This window comes from Miniopterus natalensis, chromosome 14 (assembly GCF_054644295.1).
Source record: "Miniopterus natalensis isolate mMinNat1 chromosome 14, mMinNat1.hap1, whole genome shotgun sequence".
NCBI lineage: Eukaryota > Metazoa > Chordata > Mammalia > Chiroptera > Miniopteridae > Miniopterus > Miniopterus natalensis.
Genome location: NC_142094.1, coordinates 45,139,027 through 45,160,093, shown reverse-complemented (window position 1 = coordinate 45,160,093; position 21,067 = coordinate 45,139,027). Strand labels below are relative to the sequence as shown.

Sequence of the window (21,067 nt, the reverse complement as noted above, 5' to 3'; positions counted from 1 at the left end):
GAGGCTGACAGAGCTCCAGTAGTTAGGTAGGTCATTAGGGTAGCGTGGGTCTCAGAAAAAGGGGTCTTGCTGGACAGCCTTCTTAAAAGGTGTTTGACACAGAGGCGGTTAACAAGTAAATGCTTAAAGAAAATAATTAAAATATAACCATATTTCATTTCTAAAAAAGTAAAAATTGCTAGAGAATACTCAAAGAAAACCCCTTGCTCACATGAAACCAGCTACATTACTTTGGGGCAAAAGGTAACAGTGTTGCTTAAAAGTAACAGCAAACACTTATACAGCCCTGGTTAAAAGCTAGGCACTGTTCTAAGTGCCCTAGATAGATTGAGACTAACTTATCATCACAAGACTTTATAAAATAGGTACTAACTAATATTACCTCCGTTTTACAGAAGAGGAGACTGAGGCACAGAGGTTAAGTAGCTTGACCACAGTTACGAAGGTAGTAAGTAACAGAGTTGGGGTTTGAATACAATCATCGTACTTCAGAGTACTTTCTCTGAACCTCTACACTATATTTTACTTGTTTAAAGGAAGTCAGTTCTTCCAGAACCAGACTCTTGCCATGTGACCTAAGACGCAAGGACCCCACTCTGCTGTTCTCACCAAGGTCCTGCTCTGGGCAGTCACTTTGTCTCTGCATAACTAACCCCATCCACTTGATTTCTCTCAGATGCCAATCCTTCTACATTTAGGAAAGCGACCATATAAACCAAACATATTGTCCCTCACCTGCTCAACCCCTGCTGTGGCTGTCATTTCACTCTGGATAACACCCACAAGCCCCTTTCTGACTGGCCCCCTGGGCCCCCCTTCACTCCAGCTGCTCCCACTGCCTTGCTCTGTTCTGGTCATGCATGCATTCTCACAGTTCCTTGAATGTCCCAAGCTTTGACCTCCATCCTGTAGGATTTGGCTTAGATGACATTTCTTTGGACCCCTTCTCTTCCCATCTAAATCTGGCCCTCTGTTATAATTTCTTTAGTGACAGAGAGGGATTTAGAGAGCTAATAGAGAAATAACTACTTTTTCAACCTTCTCATTTTAGACCTTATCTTCATTCCAAATATAGGAAATTGGTTGTAAAATCTGGATATGCCCTTTATCCCCTTGATAGTTTCTAACTTCCTCTCAGTGTGTGGAAGAAAAGCTTGGTTGAATTTTGTAAGAATAACAGCAGGAAACTGTATTTTTTCCTTTCAGATTACAGCTCCAATACATGTCCCTCCATGGAAAAAAGCCAAAACAGAATTGATTGCAGCCCCAAAAATGGAGCAATGGCTTCAGGCACAGGTATGCAGTTTTGCTCAGCACATAAGATCCTCTTTCCTTTAGGGATACCTGTCCCTAATTTGATTTAATAGTCTTGTACTTGAACTCTATAGAGTTCACATCAGTGCATTTGTATGGTCAGAGGTCACTGGAATCTCAGTGGCCTCCTTCTCATCTCCCATCCATGCCACTGCTCACCCTCCCCATCCTAAACCCAGTCATCCTAAAATAGAGGGGGGGGCCTGCCCATGGTGCCATCAGAGTGTCCAATCTCTGGGTCAGCTACCCTTGCTAACCCTGACTCTTTCCCAGGCTATGAACACCAGAAACCGAGCCCTGATGGACATGATGGGGGGAGTCCTGGAAGTCAGGAAGGAAGACATTTTGAGAATGGTGAGCTTCCCAGACATCTTTATGAAAGGTGGAATGGGGTGAAGAGAGCTGCTTAAATTTGAACATTTTTATCTATATGAATCTGAGTTTTTAAATTCTACAGCAACAAATATACAACATCCAGCACCTTTTAAACATACCACATCAGGCAAATAAGAAATTGAAAACCTCAGACTTGCCTTTCCATCTGACAAAAAGCAAACAAAGACAAGCAACCATAGTGGTTTTGGTGTCCACCAAAAACAGAGATAACGCTGCACCTGTTACTCTCCCGAGAAACATTCCCCTTAATACCTGACGTAGATGTCCCTGGTGCTCAGGTGTAGTTCTAGCTATGAAGATATCAACACACACCTCCAAACCTGTCACCTAAGAGTCTGGGTACATCCCAAACTGCCCAACCTCACTTAAGTTACAGAAAAAACAGTTGTAACATTTTTTTCTTATATTTTGGTCAAAGTGTCAAGGTCTTTGTCTAGCCAATGTAAAGAACCATACCATGTTAAAGGGCTCTCATTTTTAATTGTAATGATAACCCTGAACTTTTATTGTACTGCTGCATGTAGGTTTGAGCTACAGTATATTCTTTCTTTTATATCTTTAGGTGATCCCTCAGCCTGCTTTCATGGCAAAACCTGATGCTGTATGGACTGAAGAGGAAAGAAAACAATTCAAAGACTATGAGAAAAAAGTCAAGGAGTTAAATGAAGAAAAAGATAAGTATAGAAAGGTCAGAAGTGCAAAGAATTAATATACCCCACCATATCCAGGGTTTCGTTTCAATATATTTTCAAATTAAGTGCTCTTGATTTTCTCATTAAGTGTCTTTAGTAGTTTAAGGATAGTGTTTCAACTGATATTTTCAAGAGAATTTGGGAAAGTAGGTGGAAATAAAGTTAAAGAGTTAGAACAATTAAAAACAAAAAGAATGCATTTCAGTGAGATTTTTTTTTTAAGTTCTTATTGATTTCAACATTTCCCACATCATTACAATTAATTTGGTTCTCCATTCATTCTTCAAATGTTCATTCTTATAATGAACACCTATGATAGTACGTTCAAGGCACTGCCCTATGTCATGTACATCTGTTGGAGTTCTGTAATACTCTTGCTGGATTTGTTCTTAATCTCAAGGAAAGGACTTAAGGGAAGAATGACACAATCAGTTTCAGATTTTTGCAATGCAGTTCTACTTTTATCTCTTTCCATCACAAAGAAACATTCCCATGTTAAAATTGCTTACAATAATAATGGAGATATAAAAGCTGACGGTGAGGACAGTTGGTTAGACTGTCATCCCGGTAGGCCAAGGTTGTGAGTTTGATACCCCATCAGAGCACATATAAGAGTCAACAAATGAGGAGACTGAAGATGGCAGTGGACTGAGTGGAAGCTACACTGACCCTTTCCCAAGACCAAACTGGAATTACAACTAAAATACAGAAAAACCATCCTGAATAATCAATTGCAAGTAAAGAAGAGCTGGAGAGCACCCTCATAACCAAGGAGTAAAAGTGGAGACCATATAGAGACTGGTAGGAAGTGCAGAGGCGTGAGAGGGCTGGCTGGGTTCTCACAGGCAGCATCTGAAGGTCAGGAGGGATATCTCAGCTGTGGGGGGTTCCCACTGAGGATTCTGGGGCCTAAACCCCAGGCTGGGCTTCCCAGCCAAGAGCACCAGAACTGAGAAAGGTGCCCACATAACATCTGGCTGTGAAAAGCAGCCGGGATTCTGTCTGCCAAGGAGAGATGGCTGGAAATGCAGGCACTCTCTTAAAGATCCAATGCACAAAGCTTCGTGTGCAGCCACTCACTTTAGGCTCCAGCAGAGGGAAGGCAGAGTGGACTGGAACTGTGTGAGAAGAGTCTAGGGTTGTGGGCTCTGGAGATAGAGCTCAGAGGGCACCCCTCTGGATTCCTGTGCCAAGTCATTCTCCCATACTGCAGAGGACATCTTTCTCAGGCAGACATTTACCTTCCAAGAAGCTTTTGCCTGAGGGGGAAGCAGTTGCCCCACCCTGCTAGAAAACCTCTCACCCTACCCTGTGGAGTTTCTCTAGCCTGAGGCTCATTAAGAGAATCAGATTAATCAGCCTGCAGGTAGAGGCAGACCTCAGAGTATTTTGAGTCTTTGCCTGATCTGCTTCTGGACCTGGGCCTTGGGAAAGCAGACTGTAGTGTGCATCTTGGTCCTGTCCAAACACAACCAGCCCAAACAGACAGGGCCTCAAGCAGTGGGTTGTTGATAGCTCCAAAGAGGTTACTCAAGGCCAGTCACAAACAGCATCTGACGTTGGCCTGCACCAGAGAGCATCCAAAAAGACTAAAGGTACTAGCAGGCCTACCTAATACATAGAAACAAACCCTAATAGACAGCCAAAATGGGGAGACAAAAAAGCCCCAAATGAAAGAACAAGAGAAGTTTCCAGAAAAAGAGCTAAATGAAATGGAGATTTGCAATCAGATATAGAGTTTAGAATACTGATTGTAAGGATGTTCAACAGCATGAAAAAAGATATGGAAACTATGAAAAATGACCAGTCAGAAATGAAGAATGACATAGCAGAAATAAAGAACACATTGGCAGGAATAAACAGCAGATTAGAGGAAGCTGAGGATCAGGTCAGCAAATTAGAAGACAGGGTAGAAAAAATTACTCAATCAGAGCTCCAAAAAGAAAAAAAAAACAAAAAAACAGGACAGTTTAAGGGAGCTGTGGGACAACATAAAATGTAACAATATTCATATCATGAGAGTGCCGGAAGAGGTCAAAAGTAAGCCAGGGTTAGAGAACCTATTTGAAGAAATAATAGCAGAAAACTTCCCTAACCTGGTGAAGGAAAAAGTCACACAAGTTCAGGAGGCACAGAGAGTCCCAAGCAAGAAGAACCCAAAGAGCCCCACACCCAGACACATCATAATTAAAATGCCAAAAATTCAAGACAAAGAATATTAAAGGCAGCAAGTTAAAAGCAATCTGTTACCTACAAAGGAGCTCCCATAAGGTTGTCAGCTAACTTCTCATCAGAAACTCTACAGGCCAGAAGGGAATGGCATGAAGTATTCAAGGTAATGCAAAAGAAGGATCTGAAACCAAAACTACTCTATGCAGCAAGGCTATCATTCAAAAATAGATGGTGAAATAAAGAGCTTCCCAGACAAAAATGGCTAAAGGAGTTTATCAGCACCAAATCAGCACTGGAGGAAGTATTAAAGGGACTGATGTAATTAGAAGTAGAAATAGAAGCATTGCAAGAAGTATTAAAGGGACTGCTGTAATAAGAAAAATAGAGAAACATAGGCATAAAGAATTTAAATAGCAATAAATAAGGATCTATCAATAATAACCTTAAGGACTTTAAGGGAGAGATCAACAGCAATACAGTCATAGTTGTGGACTTTAACACCCACTGACGTCACTGGACAGATCTTCCAGACAAGAAGTCAACACAGAAACAGTGACTCTAAATGGCACACTAGATCAGATGGATTTAATTGATATTTACAAAACATTGCACCCCAAAGCTGCAGAATATACATTCCTCTCAAGTGCACATGGGTCATGCTCAAAGATAGACACATGTTAGGACACAAAACAAGTCTCTACAAATTCAAGAAGATTGAAATCATATACAAGCATCTCAGATCACAATGGCATGAAATTAGAAATCAACTACAGTAAAAGCACTCAAAAACGTTCAAACACATGGAGGCTAAATAGCATGTTATTAAACAATGAATGGGTTACCAATACAACCAAGAAAGAAATAAAAAACTTCCTGGAAACAAATGAAAATGAACACACAACAACCCAAAATATATGGGACACTTCAAAAGCAGTCCTAAGAGGGAAGTTCATAGCACTACAGGCCTACCTCAAAAAGCAAGAAAAATTTTTAGTAAACTATCTAACCCTACAACTTAATGAATTAGAAAGCTCCCCTGTGAAGCCATCCAGACCAGGGCTTTTGTTTGCTGGGAGTTTTCTTTTTACTACTTCAATTTCATCAGTTGTTATTAGCCTATTCAGGTTTTCTGATTCTCTCTGATTAAGTTTTACATGAACTCACTCATATGTGGAATCTAATAAACAAAATAGACTGAGGAACAAAACAGATCCAGAGACATAGAAGCATGAAACAGACTGATGAATCTCAGTGGGAAGGCAAGGGTGGGGGAGTAGGTGGGGAGAGATTAATAAAAGAACTTATATGCATATATCCATAACCCATGGACACAGACAGTAGTGTGGTGAAGGCCTGGGGGGGGGGGGGAGAGGTTCAGATGTGGGGTGGAGGGGATCAATGGGGGAAAAAGGAGATATCTGTAATACTTCCAACAATAAAGATTTTTTTAAAAAGCTGATGGTATACAACCAAATAAATAATATTTATTTGGAGAAAGTAAAATCATAACATCATTTGAGGCAGGACAGTTTGCCAGCTTTATAGTGGCTGGGTCTCATGAACAATTCCCTTGAACCTGTTGTTAACCTGTCCTGTTTTCCTGTTTTTATTCACTGTAGTCCTCTAACAGTGCCCTTGCATTTTATCCTAAGATAGTATTCACCTGAAAGCCAAAATGAGCAGTTTTGAATGCAGTAAAGATTTCAAGGAGTTAGGGAATATAAATAAGGGGTGGCATTTACTCCGTGGTCTTGCACTGTAAGATAGTGCACTGCCCACATCCTGACCTCCCTGCTCCCTGATCTTACTCCACCTGGTAAAACCCAGCCTTGATTAAGCCCAGTACTTGGCCACCTCTGCACCTGCACCTGTACCTGCAGTGGGTAAAGAAAAAAATACTGGTTTCACTCTAATGGCCTTAATCTTTATTAGGTCTTTGAGAGCCTCTTAACAATGCTACTACATTTCCCAATTGTGAGCCTGGAAATTTCTGTCCTATATATAGAGTCAGAATTTTCTGGAAAGACGTACTGCGATTTGTTTTACTAGGCCTACTACCAATTACGTCATTAGTAATGAGCGATGAATTTTTAACTTTTTTTTCAGTGTAATCTTTTTAAAGCAAAACTCTCAGACTCATGATATATTTTTAAAAATGCAGGTGCAACATCTCTGATTGAAGAGGGTCAGAGGGCCCAGAACACCTCACAAGACTTCCCCACCACCTGCCCCTGCCTTATGGCAAAATGTGACTGCTGCCTAGGCACATTTGATGTTCCTAAACCTTAACTTTGCTGTTGACTTCTTTTCAGTCCTTAGAAGCAGAACTGAAGAAAATTCAAAATTCAATTCAAGAAAGCACACAGAATTTTGATGAATATTTGAAAAGACTCTTTGAAAGAAGAGTGAAGGCAGAAATGGTTGTCAGCCAGGTAAATAAAAGTTTACCTATATAACTTTCTGTTTTAAGAAGTTTCCAGGTCCTGGCCTGGCCGGGCCTGACTCAGTGGTTGAGCGTCGACCTAGGATCCAGGCAATCTGGGTTCGATTCCCCGTCAGGGCACATGCCCGGTTTTGGGCTCAATCAATGACTCTCTCATCATTGATGTTTCTCTCTCTCTTTCTCCCTCTCCTTTCCTCTCTCTGAAATCAATAAAAGATATATATATATATAAAAAAAGAAGTTTCCAGGTCCTCTCAGTGTTCTTGGGATACTGACCAGCACCCTTTCTGGCACCAAGATCCTGTGAGCTCTGGCCCTGACTCCCCATCACTTGCCACACACCCGCCTCTGGTGCCTTGAACACACTAGTTTGTTCTTCCTCCTAACTCTGCTAGTAATATTCTCTGCCAACTTCTTTGCATCCTGGCCTGTATCTGTTTATCTTTCGGGTCTCAGCTTAAAAGCCAGTTCCTCAAACTAGGTTAGATCTTCGTACTTTATACTTTGTTCTTTTGCTTCCTATCACTTACTACAATTGAATTTTAATTTATGTGAGGTTACTTTTTGATGCTGCCAAGACTTTAAGCTCCATGAGGGTAGAGTCTGTCTTGTTCATCCCTGTACCTCCAGCAACTAGCAAAGGGCTGGGCTCACCTGTATGTTAAATGAATGAATGATCCACATGCCCAAAAGATCATATGGAAAATCTGGCTTAATTTGATTCAGCAGTAAGAATATAAATGAAATGTGCAATGACTAGAAACAAGAAGACCAAGGAGTGAAGCCTTTAAATTCTGAGGGAAAATTATTCCTAACATTGGATTTTATACCTTGCCAAACTATCAACTGAGTAAGAGAAGAATATTTTGAGAAATGCAAGGTCTTAAAAATTTACACACACTAATGGCCTTAATCTATATTAAGTCCTGAGAGCTAATTCTCAGGGAGCTGTTGGAAGATGTGCCTCACCAAAGTAAGGGGACCAATCAAAAAAGATGAGGGTAGTTAAAGGAACCTTCAGGAGGATGTCTGTATCCTCAGCATCCCTACAGGAATGGTATACTGAAAGGGTTTCATTTAAGAGAGTTTAATGCAGGGACTCTTTACTAAGGTATAGGCAGGGTTAAGGGAAACAGCACGGAATGGTGAAACACACGGAGACTAGAAACAATGGGAAACCAATATCCTCTCTAGAGCTAAAGAGGCAAGGGGAGGGAGTTGTTACCAGGACCCAGCAAGACCTGTAGCCATGGGAGATGGGTCACTCCTCAGCACACATGACCATAGATAAAACATAATGACTGGCCTGGCCGGAAGGGAGTGTATGTATATGATAGTTAGGTGGGGGGAAGATTGGAAATGAATATCCCAGCATTAGTCATAAGAGTAGCAGTCATAATGGCCAAAAAGTAAAAATAATCCAAATGTTCAACAATTATAAATGGGTAAATAAAATATGGTTTATCCATATAGTAGAATATTATTCAGCAATAAAAAGTAATACATACTACAACATGGATGAACCTTAAAAACGTGCTAAGTGAAAGAAGCCAGACACCCAAGGCCACATATTGAATAATTCCACTTATATGAAATGTCTGAAATAGGCAAATCCATAGAGACAGAAAGTTAATTAGTGGTTGCCTCCAGGTCCATCCATACTGTCCCAAAGGGTATGAGATCCTTCTTCTTTACAGCTACATAATATTCCATGGCCTAAGTGTCCCACAGCTTTTTTATCCACTCATCTACTGATGGGCACTTGGGCTGTTTCCAGATCTTAGCTATTGTAAATTGCGCTGCTATGAGCATAGGGGTTAAAATGTCACAAATTTTTAATGGACAAGTTATATTATAGTGCTTAGAGATACATACTTTGGTAATAAAACTGTAAGGAAACTCAAGAAACTGATTACTGTAAGTCAGGACAGTGGTTACTATTGGGGTTGAGATTATGATGGGGACACATGGAAGGGGCTTTGGGCAGTGGCACAGTTCTGTTTCTTGAACTAGATGGTGACTACAAGGGTGTTTGCCTTTATTATACTTCATTAAACTCCACATTTGTTTTACTTTTTTTCTATATACATGTTTTATCTTACGATGAAAAGCGTAAAACAACTGAGTAGTTACTGTAACAGTTTATATTCCCATTTTGTTATAAAGAGGATTTCTCTTACTTGTATGTCATAAATTTGCTTGATGAGTGCCAAGTCTCTGGCCCTCAATAGAAAAATTCTTTCTTGGGTAGGAGTATTGATCATTTCCCCCACCCCCTTTTAAATATTTCTACAGGAGGAATTGAAAATAAATAACCTTGTTTTTTCTTTGCTGTTGGATGAAGAAATAAGCTGTAGAGAAACATTCCTAAACAACTATCTTACAAGGAAGCAGGAGGAGAAAGTAAGTATAGTATCTGATACCTGAGTACAGCACTTTTTGATAGATGTGCTCCTTGTTAACAAGAGCACACATGCCTAGGCCCTTCCTCCCTCCCATATTCCTACTCAGCTGTGTGCATTCCATGGCTCCCTGTCTGGGACTTTGCTCCCGGTTGAGGTGAAAGCACCCACTCCAATTTGTTAGTAAAGTTATGTGATTCTACACTTGTAATCATTTAGTCAAAAGAAACATACGCCTTTCATATGACATATGGTTTATAAAATGAGGCCATATAGCTTCATGGTTGAAAAGACCTGCTTTTAACCAATGCCTGACAGTGGGACTTGGGCAAGACATATAGCCTTTTAAGCTATTTGCAAGGGAATATTGTTCTCTCTAGACCATTTGACACCCTAAGTTTTACTAATCACATAAGCAGTGGGTTAGCTTATAGAATAAAAAGCTGTCTTTTTCTGAAAAACTCTAATAAGTAGGAGCATGAATAGATATGTTTGATTAAAGAGACAATGGAAGAAAAATGCTTATCACATAATTTTCATAATGCATCAGCTTTTATTGGTAATATTAATAAAAGGCAGTTATGAATGAATGATTTAAAGTATCATATATGACATATGTACTTACTTTTTGCTAAGAGTTTGTTAAGCAGCATATGCCAAGTACCTTCTAAATACAACCCTACTCATAACCCTGCAGGGTATTGGCGTTCCTCACAGATGTGGAGACCATCTCAGAGAGACTGGTAACATGCCTAAGTCACCCACTAGTATGTAATATAGCAGGAACTGTAACTGTGAAAATTAACAAAGACTGTCCACATGAGAATAAGCAGACTCTTTGTTCAGAGCTTCGTATAGTAAGGGAATCAGCAACCATCATTTGTGTTCAGCAGACACTCAAAGGCAGGCAGGGGGATGGGAAAGCTTTATAATGAAAAACAAGAGAGGGCTTCAGGTGAGGTGCCCTCTGATCTGAAGTTGTTGGCATGAGAAAGCTGGGGGCAAATTAATTAGAAGTTCGGCAACCTATGTGATTGGTTGGGGGAGTATATTGGCTTTCCCTGGTTGGTCCTCAGTTGGAAATGGTGGCAAAAATTTAAAAAGCTGAAAGTTATTTTCCAAGTCTTGATAGTGTGGGGCCAATTGCTGCAGAGGTTGTGGGTCAGAGTTTTACTTTCACATGTGGTCCGGCCATTGTCCTTTTATATATTCAGCCTCTCAGAACCCAGGTCCAGGCAACTCACAAGCCTGTGAGATTTCGTCATCTGTACTGCCCAGCCAAGAATGTATCCTGCTCTGTAGTCACTGCCACACTCACATACAGAGCTAGCTATACTCAGAAACAGGTGCATGTTTGTTCTTTCAGAGTCTCCCATTGGTTTACTTTCTTCCAGAAATATTACCTGCAGTGGTTACTCTACTGACGCATTTATCTTGTACTAGGAAATTCTTTGTTCTTTTTAGTACCTCCAATATTTTTGTTTATTCTGAAAAATATTCGTTTACAGCTGGCTATTCCTAATGTTTTTGTAGAGCCAGACTTCAGAGGCCATCCAGAAATCTAAAGAAGACCTTGATGTATACAAGGAAAACTATGACAACTTACTGGCAGAAGACAAGGTGAGGGCCATGGTCTTACCCACTCACCAATGCAGTAGAGTTGCTGCTGCCTGGATTTGAGGGAAGATTAAAAGGAATATTATTTGATTTCCTCGTAAATTTTTCTCCTACTATAGTTCTCACTTATGAGTTAACTTCATTCTATGCCATTATGTATTTCTGAAAGTCACTGTGTAAAGTAAATTTTTGTAAACTTCTCTGGTTTAAGTTTTCTCTTGCACAAAAATGAGAGAGATCATCTAGACTTTAGGGCTTTTCAAACTTCAGGCTGCAGGCCCCATGAGTTGGTTATGATATCAATTTGGTAGACCATGATCAGCAGTTTTATAATGGAAATTAGTAGAATAGAAAAGTACATAAAGAAAGATGGAATGGAACAGAACAGAATCGAACAGAATAAGAATAGATTAGAGTACCTGGCGTGTTTTACAGATAAATATTATTTTATAAAACTTCAGTTCTGAATGATTTCTAAGCCCTCTTATATGAAATAGTATTTTTAATTCACTGATGTGCTTTCTACTCAAAATAAATCTTTGTGAAATCCTTGCACAGTGAGTGGTCACTCCCTAACAAGTTTACTTTATAAACCAAATTTTCATAGATTTTTAAAATCAAAGTGATACAGCCCTATATTTTAAAGGATATTGTCAACAAATAAAATGTTTCTGAAACAATTGCAATCCTGGCAATGATCTGTTTGTGCTTAGGTTCTGGATCGCAGCTTTAAAAAGGAATTTTCTGAAATTCCCAGTCATCAGGTGGATATACTCTACAAACTTTTTAAACGCCGACCAAGGTTTGTTCTCCTTTGCTATAATGTCTGAGGAAAAGTCTGTAAATAAATAGGAATGTTATTAGATTTCAACTTTTTCTCCCAATTAGATGGAAATATTCAGTCTAACATCTTTTACATGAAAATGTTCAAGTGTCTTGATCATAACTCAGGGTTTTTTAGATAATTCTTATATCTTAAGGTAGGCAATGAAGAAGAATTTCTTTTCATTATTTAAAAATAGTTAAGTAGGTAAGCATAGTGAAATTACAGGTTCTATTTTATACAAGAAAGTAGTTCCTCTTAAGTCATAGACAATATACAGATTTATAAACACTTTTTCCTAAGATGTGTTCCAGCAAATATGAGTCTCTTGTGGTATGAATTGGAAGTACATAAGGCTTCCAGGACAAAATAAATTCGGGGAAACACTGGGTTAAAAAATAAAAGTTAAACAATTTTCTTTACAAGAACTTCTCAGAACCTATTTTTGGCTTTTGGATGTCTAAGTACAAGAAGTAGAGTAAGAGGTGTTTTCCAAACTTATTTGACCACAAATTTCTTTCTTTTCAGACCATCTCATGTGATTGTGTTCAACACAAAGTTCAAAAAATGCCAGTACAAGTGCTTGAAAATAACCATTATCAAAAGAGTTCTAAAATATTTTATTTTTATACTGAGAATAGCATTAGAATAGCATTCCTGAATATTTCCAAATTTTTATAAATTCATATTTCCATAATTTTCTAATGTAATCTAGAAATCAGGAGTTTGTCACAAAGATATAGGCTCATTCATGTCTGAGATACAAACTCATTCTCTCATCTTTGACAGGTTACATGCAACCTAAAGAACTCAGCTTAGCACATGCCTCATATCTTGATTTCCCTATTTTTAAAGTAATGAGTTGTAATAAAGAAAGAAAGTAGAGACACCTCTCATATATTGGGAGGCAGCAGTGGGAAAAGCATAAGTTTTTTGTTTTTGTTTTTTATATCTTTATTGATTTCAGAGAGAGGAAGAAAGAGAGAGAGAAACATCAATGATGAGAGAGTCCTTAATCGGCTGCCTCCTGCATGCCCCCTACTGGGGGCCGAGCCCTCAACTGGGGCATGTGCCCTGACCGGGAATCAAACCGCAGTCTCCTGCGTCATAGGTCCATGCCTACCCGCTGAGCCCACGCCCGGCCGGGCAACATAAGTTTTATTGCTAAACAGAATTAGCCTTAAATCCTAACTTCACCATCAGACTGTTACCTTGGACCAGTAACTTCTCTCAGAGCCTCACCTTCCTTATCTAGAGAATGAGAGTAACAATAGTAACGTCATGGTGTATTGGAAAGCATTTGATAGGGAATTCCCTTCCCAGCCACAGCCCAGGGAAACAAACCAATCTATTCATGTAGGTAAAAAGAAGCACTTCTCAAATCGTGTATGAATCTGAAAAAGGATACCCGCAGAGGATATGGGACAGAACAAGGGAACATCCACTCCTCTCTTGGCATTTACCTGCCAGTTTACAAGACACAGAATAGTGTGTTTTTTCAATTCTCATATTTCCTTATTTCTGGTGATGGCCTTTTCTTTACTGCTTAAAGAAGATCCTTTAAAGTTGCTTTAATGGTAATGAACTCCTGTGGATTTGGCTTGTCCAGGAAACTTGTTCTCTCTCCTTCAAGAAGGGAGACATTTTCTAATCCAGGTAAATTTGCCAGTGCTGACAACAGTTAGGGAGCACTTATAGTTTAGCCAAGGTCATGCCTGGGGATCCAGAGAATATGGAAACAGGTTAAAGTGAGCGCTTTTCTCTTTGGAATAATCCACTCACCCACCTTCAAGTGCCAAAGGAAAGTGTCATGCAATGTCATACCAGTGCTAGTGGTCATATTATTTAACATTGATTTTGTTGTTGTTGTATGTGTGAGAATGTGAAAGGTTGATGGGCTTTTGTTGATTACACCAGGACTCACAAACCAAAAATACAGTCAGATGCGACCAGTCTTGTGCCTTTTGGAGAGCGACCAGGATCTGGGAAGTTAAATAAAGATGCCTTTGCCCAGTTAATGAAAGCCATGGATGACTTGGACGGTATTAATAACATTCCAGAAGGCCTAGATCCCTTGGTCTGGAGTCATTTCTGTATGACCAGACGAATGAAAGTGGAAAACGAGCAAAAAGTATATAACAATATTTTATTTCATTTCATTTTGTTTAGTGTACTAATGTAAAATACATAGTTTATGGTGGTCGGTACTTCCAGAAAACCCAATTATTTAGGTTTTCCTGCTAGGGTAGTAGTTAATAATATTAATAAGGATAATGATGAAGTAAAACATTAACCTTAGTGTTTCTGAGGGCTCAGTGTAGGTCTGTACCTGTGTAGACCCCCACTGTCCAAAATGGCGGTCACTCCTACATGTGGCTGTTGTTTACTTGGAATAAATATGGCTAGTCCTAATTGAGACATGCTGTAGGCGGAAAATACACACAGATTTAGAAGACTTAAAATAATTTTAAAAATAACAGAAAATGTCTCAATATTTTTACATTTATTACAGGTTGAAATGATAATGTTTTGGATATATTGTGTTTAATAAAATATATTAGTAAAATTAATTTTACCTGTTTAATTGCATTTTTTATAATGTGGCTACTACAGAATTTAAAATTACATATGTGGCATGCATTTATGGCTCATATTATATTTCAGATACCACTGCCATGGACATAGCTTCTCTTCTCTCTGCCTTGATCTTGAGTATTCCGTTCTCTTTTTGCAGAGATATTTATATTTATATATAAATATAGATATATATATTTATATACCTCTAATATAATAGATTAGAATTATATTTCACCAGAAATAACTTTATAGTTTAGGTAGAATATTTTTTTAAATATAGCAACGGGTAACAAGTTGAGAGTGTGTTTTAATTGGAAAGAGAATCCTTCCTCTTGTTGCTTCTTGACCACCTCCTACCTTCCCTCCCCCAAATTCCCTAAATTCAGTGCCACAGACATCAGGTTGGCATAGTTTTTATAAAGTATCTATGATTTTATAATTTTATCTAAGGTGATGAGAACAAATTTTAAAATAAGACATAAGAGAATTCTAGTTGCTTGCATATTTGATTTTCAGCAAGAAGCATATTTGAGACTTTTCTAATTATTCATGGGATGTACCATGTAAGTTTTAGAAATCTTGTATTATTACATAATGGCAGGGATTTAAATTTTTATTAGTCTCTTAGAAAGATGGGGTTGTTAAGGTTTTGTAACAAAGTTAAGAGATGTATGTTTCCTGAAGTTCTTTAAGGTGTGTTTGCTTTCATTATAAAGCTCCATGTGTTCTGAGATGTTTGTGGCTTGGTTCCGTCAGGTGAAGCAGAAAGCAGCCGGCTTAGTGGAGATGATGGCTTTCCTCCGGAGGAGAGTTGATGAAGACGAGAAGATGCAGCAGGAAATTGAAAAAGTGTCCCATGAACTCATTCTGTAAACTGAACCTTCTCTTCATGTTCATTTAGTTAAAGTCTAAGCTAGGGCTAAGTTAGTTTGTGTTATCCTGGGGCAAGAATGCCTACCTCTGTCTTACGGCTGGTAGAGACTTATCTGTCTCCTTGGGCTTTAGGATTTCTTTGTGAAAAAGTGCATTTTGTTACAAAGCACCTTATTTCAGAATAGAACTTGCCTACATGTTCCATTTCTATTATAACAAATAAGTAGCTTTTGTAAAAATCTTAGTATTTTTTCATCTGCTCCTTCCACATAAAAATACAAATAATTTGTTTCTGCTAATGAGTAATTTTGGGCTCAAGCCACACAAACAACTGTGTGTAAAATTGAGCAGATATTCATGAATTTTCCATTTACACACCTAACCAGCGAATATCTTTTTCTTTAGGGGAGCTTGCTGTATTTTGCTGAGTGATGGGGATACTGTTTTGTTCCTGCTTTACTTTTGGCTATATTTACAGCCATACTGATAAATACTTCCCTGATGTCCCCAAATTTAACATTATACATCATTTATAGATGTAGGTTGTAAGGAGAAACAAGAATTACCTAGAAATAGATTTGATAAGTAGCATATAGATTAAACATTGTTAATATAATATCAGAAGTCAATATATCGTCAGAACTTCAATAGATTTGTTATTTGGCAGCATCTCTATTTTCTTTCACTTATGATCACAGTTATATTAATCTTTTATAATCATAAAGTGAAACTTTATGAATGTATTTCTGTCCCTACCATTCTTTGAGCAGCCCAAGTGTGATTCCATATCCGTTAGAAGAGGTATCATGGAGACCTCTAAGAAAACTCATCATTAGGAAAATATTTTCCACATTAATTTCCAGCATGTTTTCCTTCAGCTGAAGGAAATTTAAGTTTGGATATTCTCAGGTAATAGGTGAAATCTGAAGTATAAGTATAGTACAACTACCTCCTTTGAAGTCTTTTTCACTTTAGATTACAGGAAGAGAAAGCAAAATTCCAGTTGAATTTGACAATCCAAATTCTCCTTAAACAAGGACAAGTAGAACTAGAGAATTTCCAGTTATTGCTGGAGTATTCTGATGCAATTCTCATCAACAAGAGCATAATTGAAGACCTGAATGCTGTGATTCGGGTAATTATCATTTTTAAAGAGAAAAAACCATATTACCTGCTGTATCAAACATTTTTTTTATTCTCCCATTTTCATGACAAATATGTTCATTTTCTTCTGGCTTACAGGGTTTCTGACATGACGCCTACTCCATTGTTTAAAAATCTTTGTTTCCCGTCATGTAATGTTCTGCCTTTGAGACTGTCTATCTTGTTTTCAACAGTTTATCTATAGCATCAGGAAGCAGGGCAGAGAGCCCGGCTGCAAATATATGAAGATTGGAAGATTGGTGATTGGTCTCCCTAATCATTGGCATATAAATTGGCTATGCCATTTAAATTTATCTTATAATTCCTTCTGTTTAGTAACTATCATGCTTTATAGTGATCAGATTTTGCCCAAGAAGTGATTTTTTCATATATGCTATATTTTTAAGCAGATAAAATTATCTCTGTGGTCCAAGTGTTTTCTAATCATAGAATTCAGCTTCAAATACTCTCTATTCTTTGTGCAGAATCATATTATATGAATATCAGAATGTACCTTTCTTTTTAAGACTCAAGGACAAAAGAAAGTTGCTAGCATGATGGAAAGCAAAGATATCCACAAAGGAATATTTCACATTGAGTGGGAGCATAAGAAAATGGAGATGGAAATGGAAGATCTAAATCAGAAGGCTTGGGATATTCAGATGCTTTTTTTTTCAAGGGAACGTCAGAAGGTAGGTTCTCCCTGTCCCACTATATAATTTTAATTTCATTCATTAATGCATTTATTCATTCAACCAGTATTTAATAAGAAGCCTTTGTGATATCAAGCATATTCTAAGCCAGGAGTATTTCATAGTGTGCTTATAAACTCTGTCTTTTTCTTCCAGTAACTCATATTTGCTGCCTTGGGTTCTTTGTGATCCATTCAGTTGTACAGTTCTATCATTGTCAAATCCAGTGGTCACTTTCCCAGTCATCGCCACCCTTCAACTCCCTATAGCATCTGACCATTTTGATGGTTCATTCCTTTAGCGTTTACCACCCGTTTTCTCCTTTTTTGCTCCCAACATGCCAAACCACTCTGCCTCTTTTACTGATTTCTCTTTTGCTTCTAACTCTTAAATATACTTTTTAAAAAATATATCTTTATTGATTTCAGAGAGAGGAAGAGAGGGGAAGAGAGAGAAACATCAATGATAAAAGAGTCATTGATCAATATACCTATTTTTTAAGACTCTGCCCTTAGCTCTGCTTGTTTCTTTCCATGCCCTCTCCTTTGATGTTCTCTATTTATTTAACGTCAATGATTACTTTTAAAAGACTAATCCAAGTTCTCTGGATTCCAATTCCAATCCAAGCTCTCTGGCACTGGCCTCCCTCACGCTCTATTTCTGTATGTCACACCTCCCAATAGCAACTCCTCTTAATTTGCTTCTGTTCTTTTCCACCACTCAGGCTTAAAGTTGTCGTCATCCTTGATTTCTCTCTTTGCCTTGCCTTCCATGTCTTACCTGGTTTATCTATGTATTCCCTCATTCTCTATTCCCACTGCCTTCACCCTAGCTCAGAACTTCCTTTTCAATGATATAGACTGTTTTATAATAATCTCCTAACTGGCCTTTTGACCTTGGCTCTTTCTCTTTTCTAATCTATACACTGCTGTCAGATTAATATTCATATTCAGCTTTAATAGCATTACTACTCTGCTCAGACATTTTAAACTGCCACTTCTTACCTGGCGAATGAATTATGAAATCCTTAGGTTGGGTGTTCAGTGTCATTCAACCTAATTTTTCAAATGCATTCCCAGCTCCTCTCATACATCAGTATTGTCAAACCAAGCTGACTACAGTTATCTAGGATTCTGGGTGCCTTTGTTCATTACCAGTTCTTCTCCCTAAAATATCTTTCCTCATTTTTTTTTTTCACATCCCAAATCTATTTTGCAAGGTCTAGCTTAAATGCCACCTCTTTCATAAAGCCTTTTGATTTCCCCAAGTCCAGAGAAACCACACCCCAACTCAACTTTTGAATTTGCAGCCACTGTACATATTTTCTGGCAACTGATTAATTCTACATGTTCTCTTTTTCTTGATGGTAGGTCATGTTATTTATCTTTGTATTTCCCTCAGTGTTTTAACTGGAACACTGTTAATGTGGGACTCAAATGAGACAATAAATATTTAATGTCTTAAATAAATGAATGAGAAAATCAACTCTAGGCATTTGTAATTATTAGCATATAAGTGAGCATTTCAGTGGCTAAATACAAGTAAATATTGTAGCACAAAAGTGAATCTTAACTTAGATGTATAGTTTTTATGAAAATAATAACTTTCAAAACTAAGATAATCTTCGCCCTGGCCGGTGTGGCTCAGTTGGTTGGGCATTGTCCCGTGCACCAAAAGATGGCTGGTATCATTCACAGTCAGGTCACATGCTGGGGTTGCAACTTGATCCCCAGTAGGAGGCGTGCAGGAGGCAGCCAATGGATGTATCACTCTCACATCGATGTTTCTCTCTCTCTCCCTTTCTCTCTCTCTAAAAATAAATTTTTAAATCTTTAAAAAAAACACAAAACTAAGATAATCTTCATAAAGTTATCTATTGAAAGAAATAGAAAAAAATGTTTTTACATATATCATGAGGTGTGTTTTTTTTCTTTTCTCAAAGTTCCTAAATGAACCAAACTATGAGAGTCTGGTTGCCATTCAGATTGGAATAATGGAGCAAACCATTGCTGTTTTAGATAAGGTAGGTCTCAGAGATATTGATCATTATAATGCCAATAGTCGCGATCATTTGAACAAAGTAATAGTGTTCCAAATCACGAACTCAAACAGAACCCAACAAAACTGAAGTCCTTTACTGATATTCAGGATGTAATCATAGGTCCATGAATAGTATCTTTGCAACCATAACAAGTCTGGTAGACTTAAGCACTTCTTTTAATATTAGAATTAACCCCCTGGGAGATACCTGAGTGTATAATGAATTTCCTATTTCACATTAAGTTATGATTTGTGTAATAGAAATGTTGATAGTCTTTCTTTGGCATTGTAAGGGTTTTGTTTTTTCATAACCGTTCAACAAATGCTTAGTTTTGATTATAAAAACTGAAAATGCATATAGAAAATGAAAACAAAGTAATCTCAAGTCTATGTGTTTTAAACTCTAGTTTTTAAAAAATATACAAGATTTTATCTAAAATGTATTATACCATTCCATATTTCAACAAATAATTTAGGTACCTACTATGTGCAGGCATTATGCTAGGCACTAGAGATATGGTGATGATAGCTCAATGATGATAATAAACTTAAATTTTAATAATAATGTTTTTATAAAATATATTTTTCAAAATTATTTTTGTGGGGTGTCATGGGAACAAAAATTTCAGACCCACAAAAAGAATGTGGAAAACTGTAAGAAACTACTAAAAAAACTGGGAAAGTACAGCAATCAAAAAGATGTAGCAAATTATACTCTAAGCTGCAATTTACGAGAAGAATTGGTGGCTGTCTCAGAGAGAAAAGACATCTGTAATGCCATGGGTAAGTTTTTTTTTTTTCTTTACTCAACTGTAGGATTCTTTTTTATTTGTTTTTCATCACCTTTTATCCCCTCCATCCACCCACCTAAACCCCTGCAGTCCATGTCTATGAGTTCTCCCTCTCTTTTTTGTTCAATCCCTCCACCACCACCCCCAACCCTTTTCTTTAAAAGTAATCAGTATAACTGAAATCTGTACAGTTCTTATAAAGCTACCAGCATTCCTTCTACATGTTAATTGATTCTGGATACTATTTTTATATTTGAAAGTATAGAAAATAATTCAACTGATTCTTTTCTTCTTCACTTTTTGGGGTAGGGTCTATATTGACTTGTGAAAAAATTGCCAAAGAACGATATGAAAACATGATGGAACAACAAAAGTTAACAAACATTTCCAAACAACAAGCCGAACAGATTTCAGTACTGCAAGCTGAAGTTCAAAGATTAAGGATGAAAACATTTCCTGCCCTTGTTCCAATGTGAAAACACTGGTGGAAAGCACAAGGCCAAATCAATCATTTAAAAAATAATTTGATTAAAATGATTTTTTGTTCTTTTATACCTGGAAATTTAAGTAGAGTCTCGTCTCAGTTGCATATTTTTAATAGAAAATTATTTAATTTTAGCCTTAATAATTATAAAAATGTTTATCCTGCATAAATAAATGTATAAAATACCATGAGTTGTTGTTTTCAAAAATGAACAAGATTTTAACTCAGTATTCAAGATCTATTTTATTTAGTCTTAATTTGATAAAAAATTATTTTCACAGTTATAATACAAAAGTCTTAAAGACAAAAAGAAATTATTCTTGGCCACAAGTGACATCTCTAATTTTATAAATTACCTGAAGTTACCCAGCTGGCATGGCTCAGTAGTTGAGTGTTGGTCCACGAACCAGGAGGTCATAGTTCGATTCCTGACCTGGGCACATGCCTAGGTTTCGCGATTGATCCCCAGCTGGGGGCATGCAGGAGGCAGCTGATCAGTGACTCTCATCATTGATGTTTCTATCTCTCTCTCCCTCTCCCTTCCTCTCTCTGAAATCAATAAAAACATATTTAAAAAAAAAACAAACTAGAATTTAAAAAATAAACAA

The 21,067-nt window shown here is 37.6% G+C and overlaps 1 protein-coding gene across 1 annotated transcript in view; it reads left to right on the top strand.

The window, feature by feature from the left end:
- CFAP43 (cilia and flagella associated protein 43) overlaps positions 1-20,692 on the top strand; it is a 68,613-nt gene extending 47,921 nt beyond the window's left edge. The window contains exons 25-38 of the mRNA XM_016212202.2: positions 1,207-1,296; positions 1,588-1,668; positions 2,273-2,398; positions 6,887-7,006; positions 9,313-9,420; positions 10,953-11,039; positions 11,750-11,838; positions 13,777-13,990; positions 15,193-15,305; positions 16,285-16,444; positions 16,980-17,144; positions 19,087-19,167; positions 19,814-19,967; positions 20,285-20,692. Coding sequence (XP_016067688.2) covers positions 1,207-1,296; positions 1,588-1,668; positions 2,273-2,398; positions 6,887-7,006; positions 9,313-9,420; positions 10,953-11,039; positions 11,750-11,838; positions 13,777-13,990; positions 15,193-15,305; positions 16,285-16,444; positions 16,980-17,144; positions 19,087-19,167; positions 19,814-19,967; positions 20,285-20,451 — 1,755 coding nt within the window. The 3' untranslated portion in view covers positions 20,452-20,692. The remainder of the gene's footprint in view (positions 1-1,206; positions 1,297-1,587; positions 1,669-2,272; positions 2,399-6,886; positions 7,007-9,312; positions 9,421-10,952; positions 11,040-11,749; positions 11,839-13,776; positions 13,991-15,192; positions 15,306-16,284; positions 16,445-16,979; positions 17,145-19,086; positions 19,168-19,813; positions 19,968-20,284) is intronic.
- Positions 20,693-21,067: the final 375 nt, after the last annotated feature.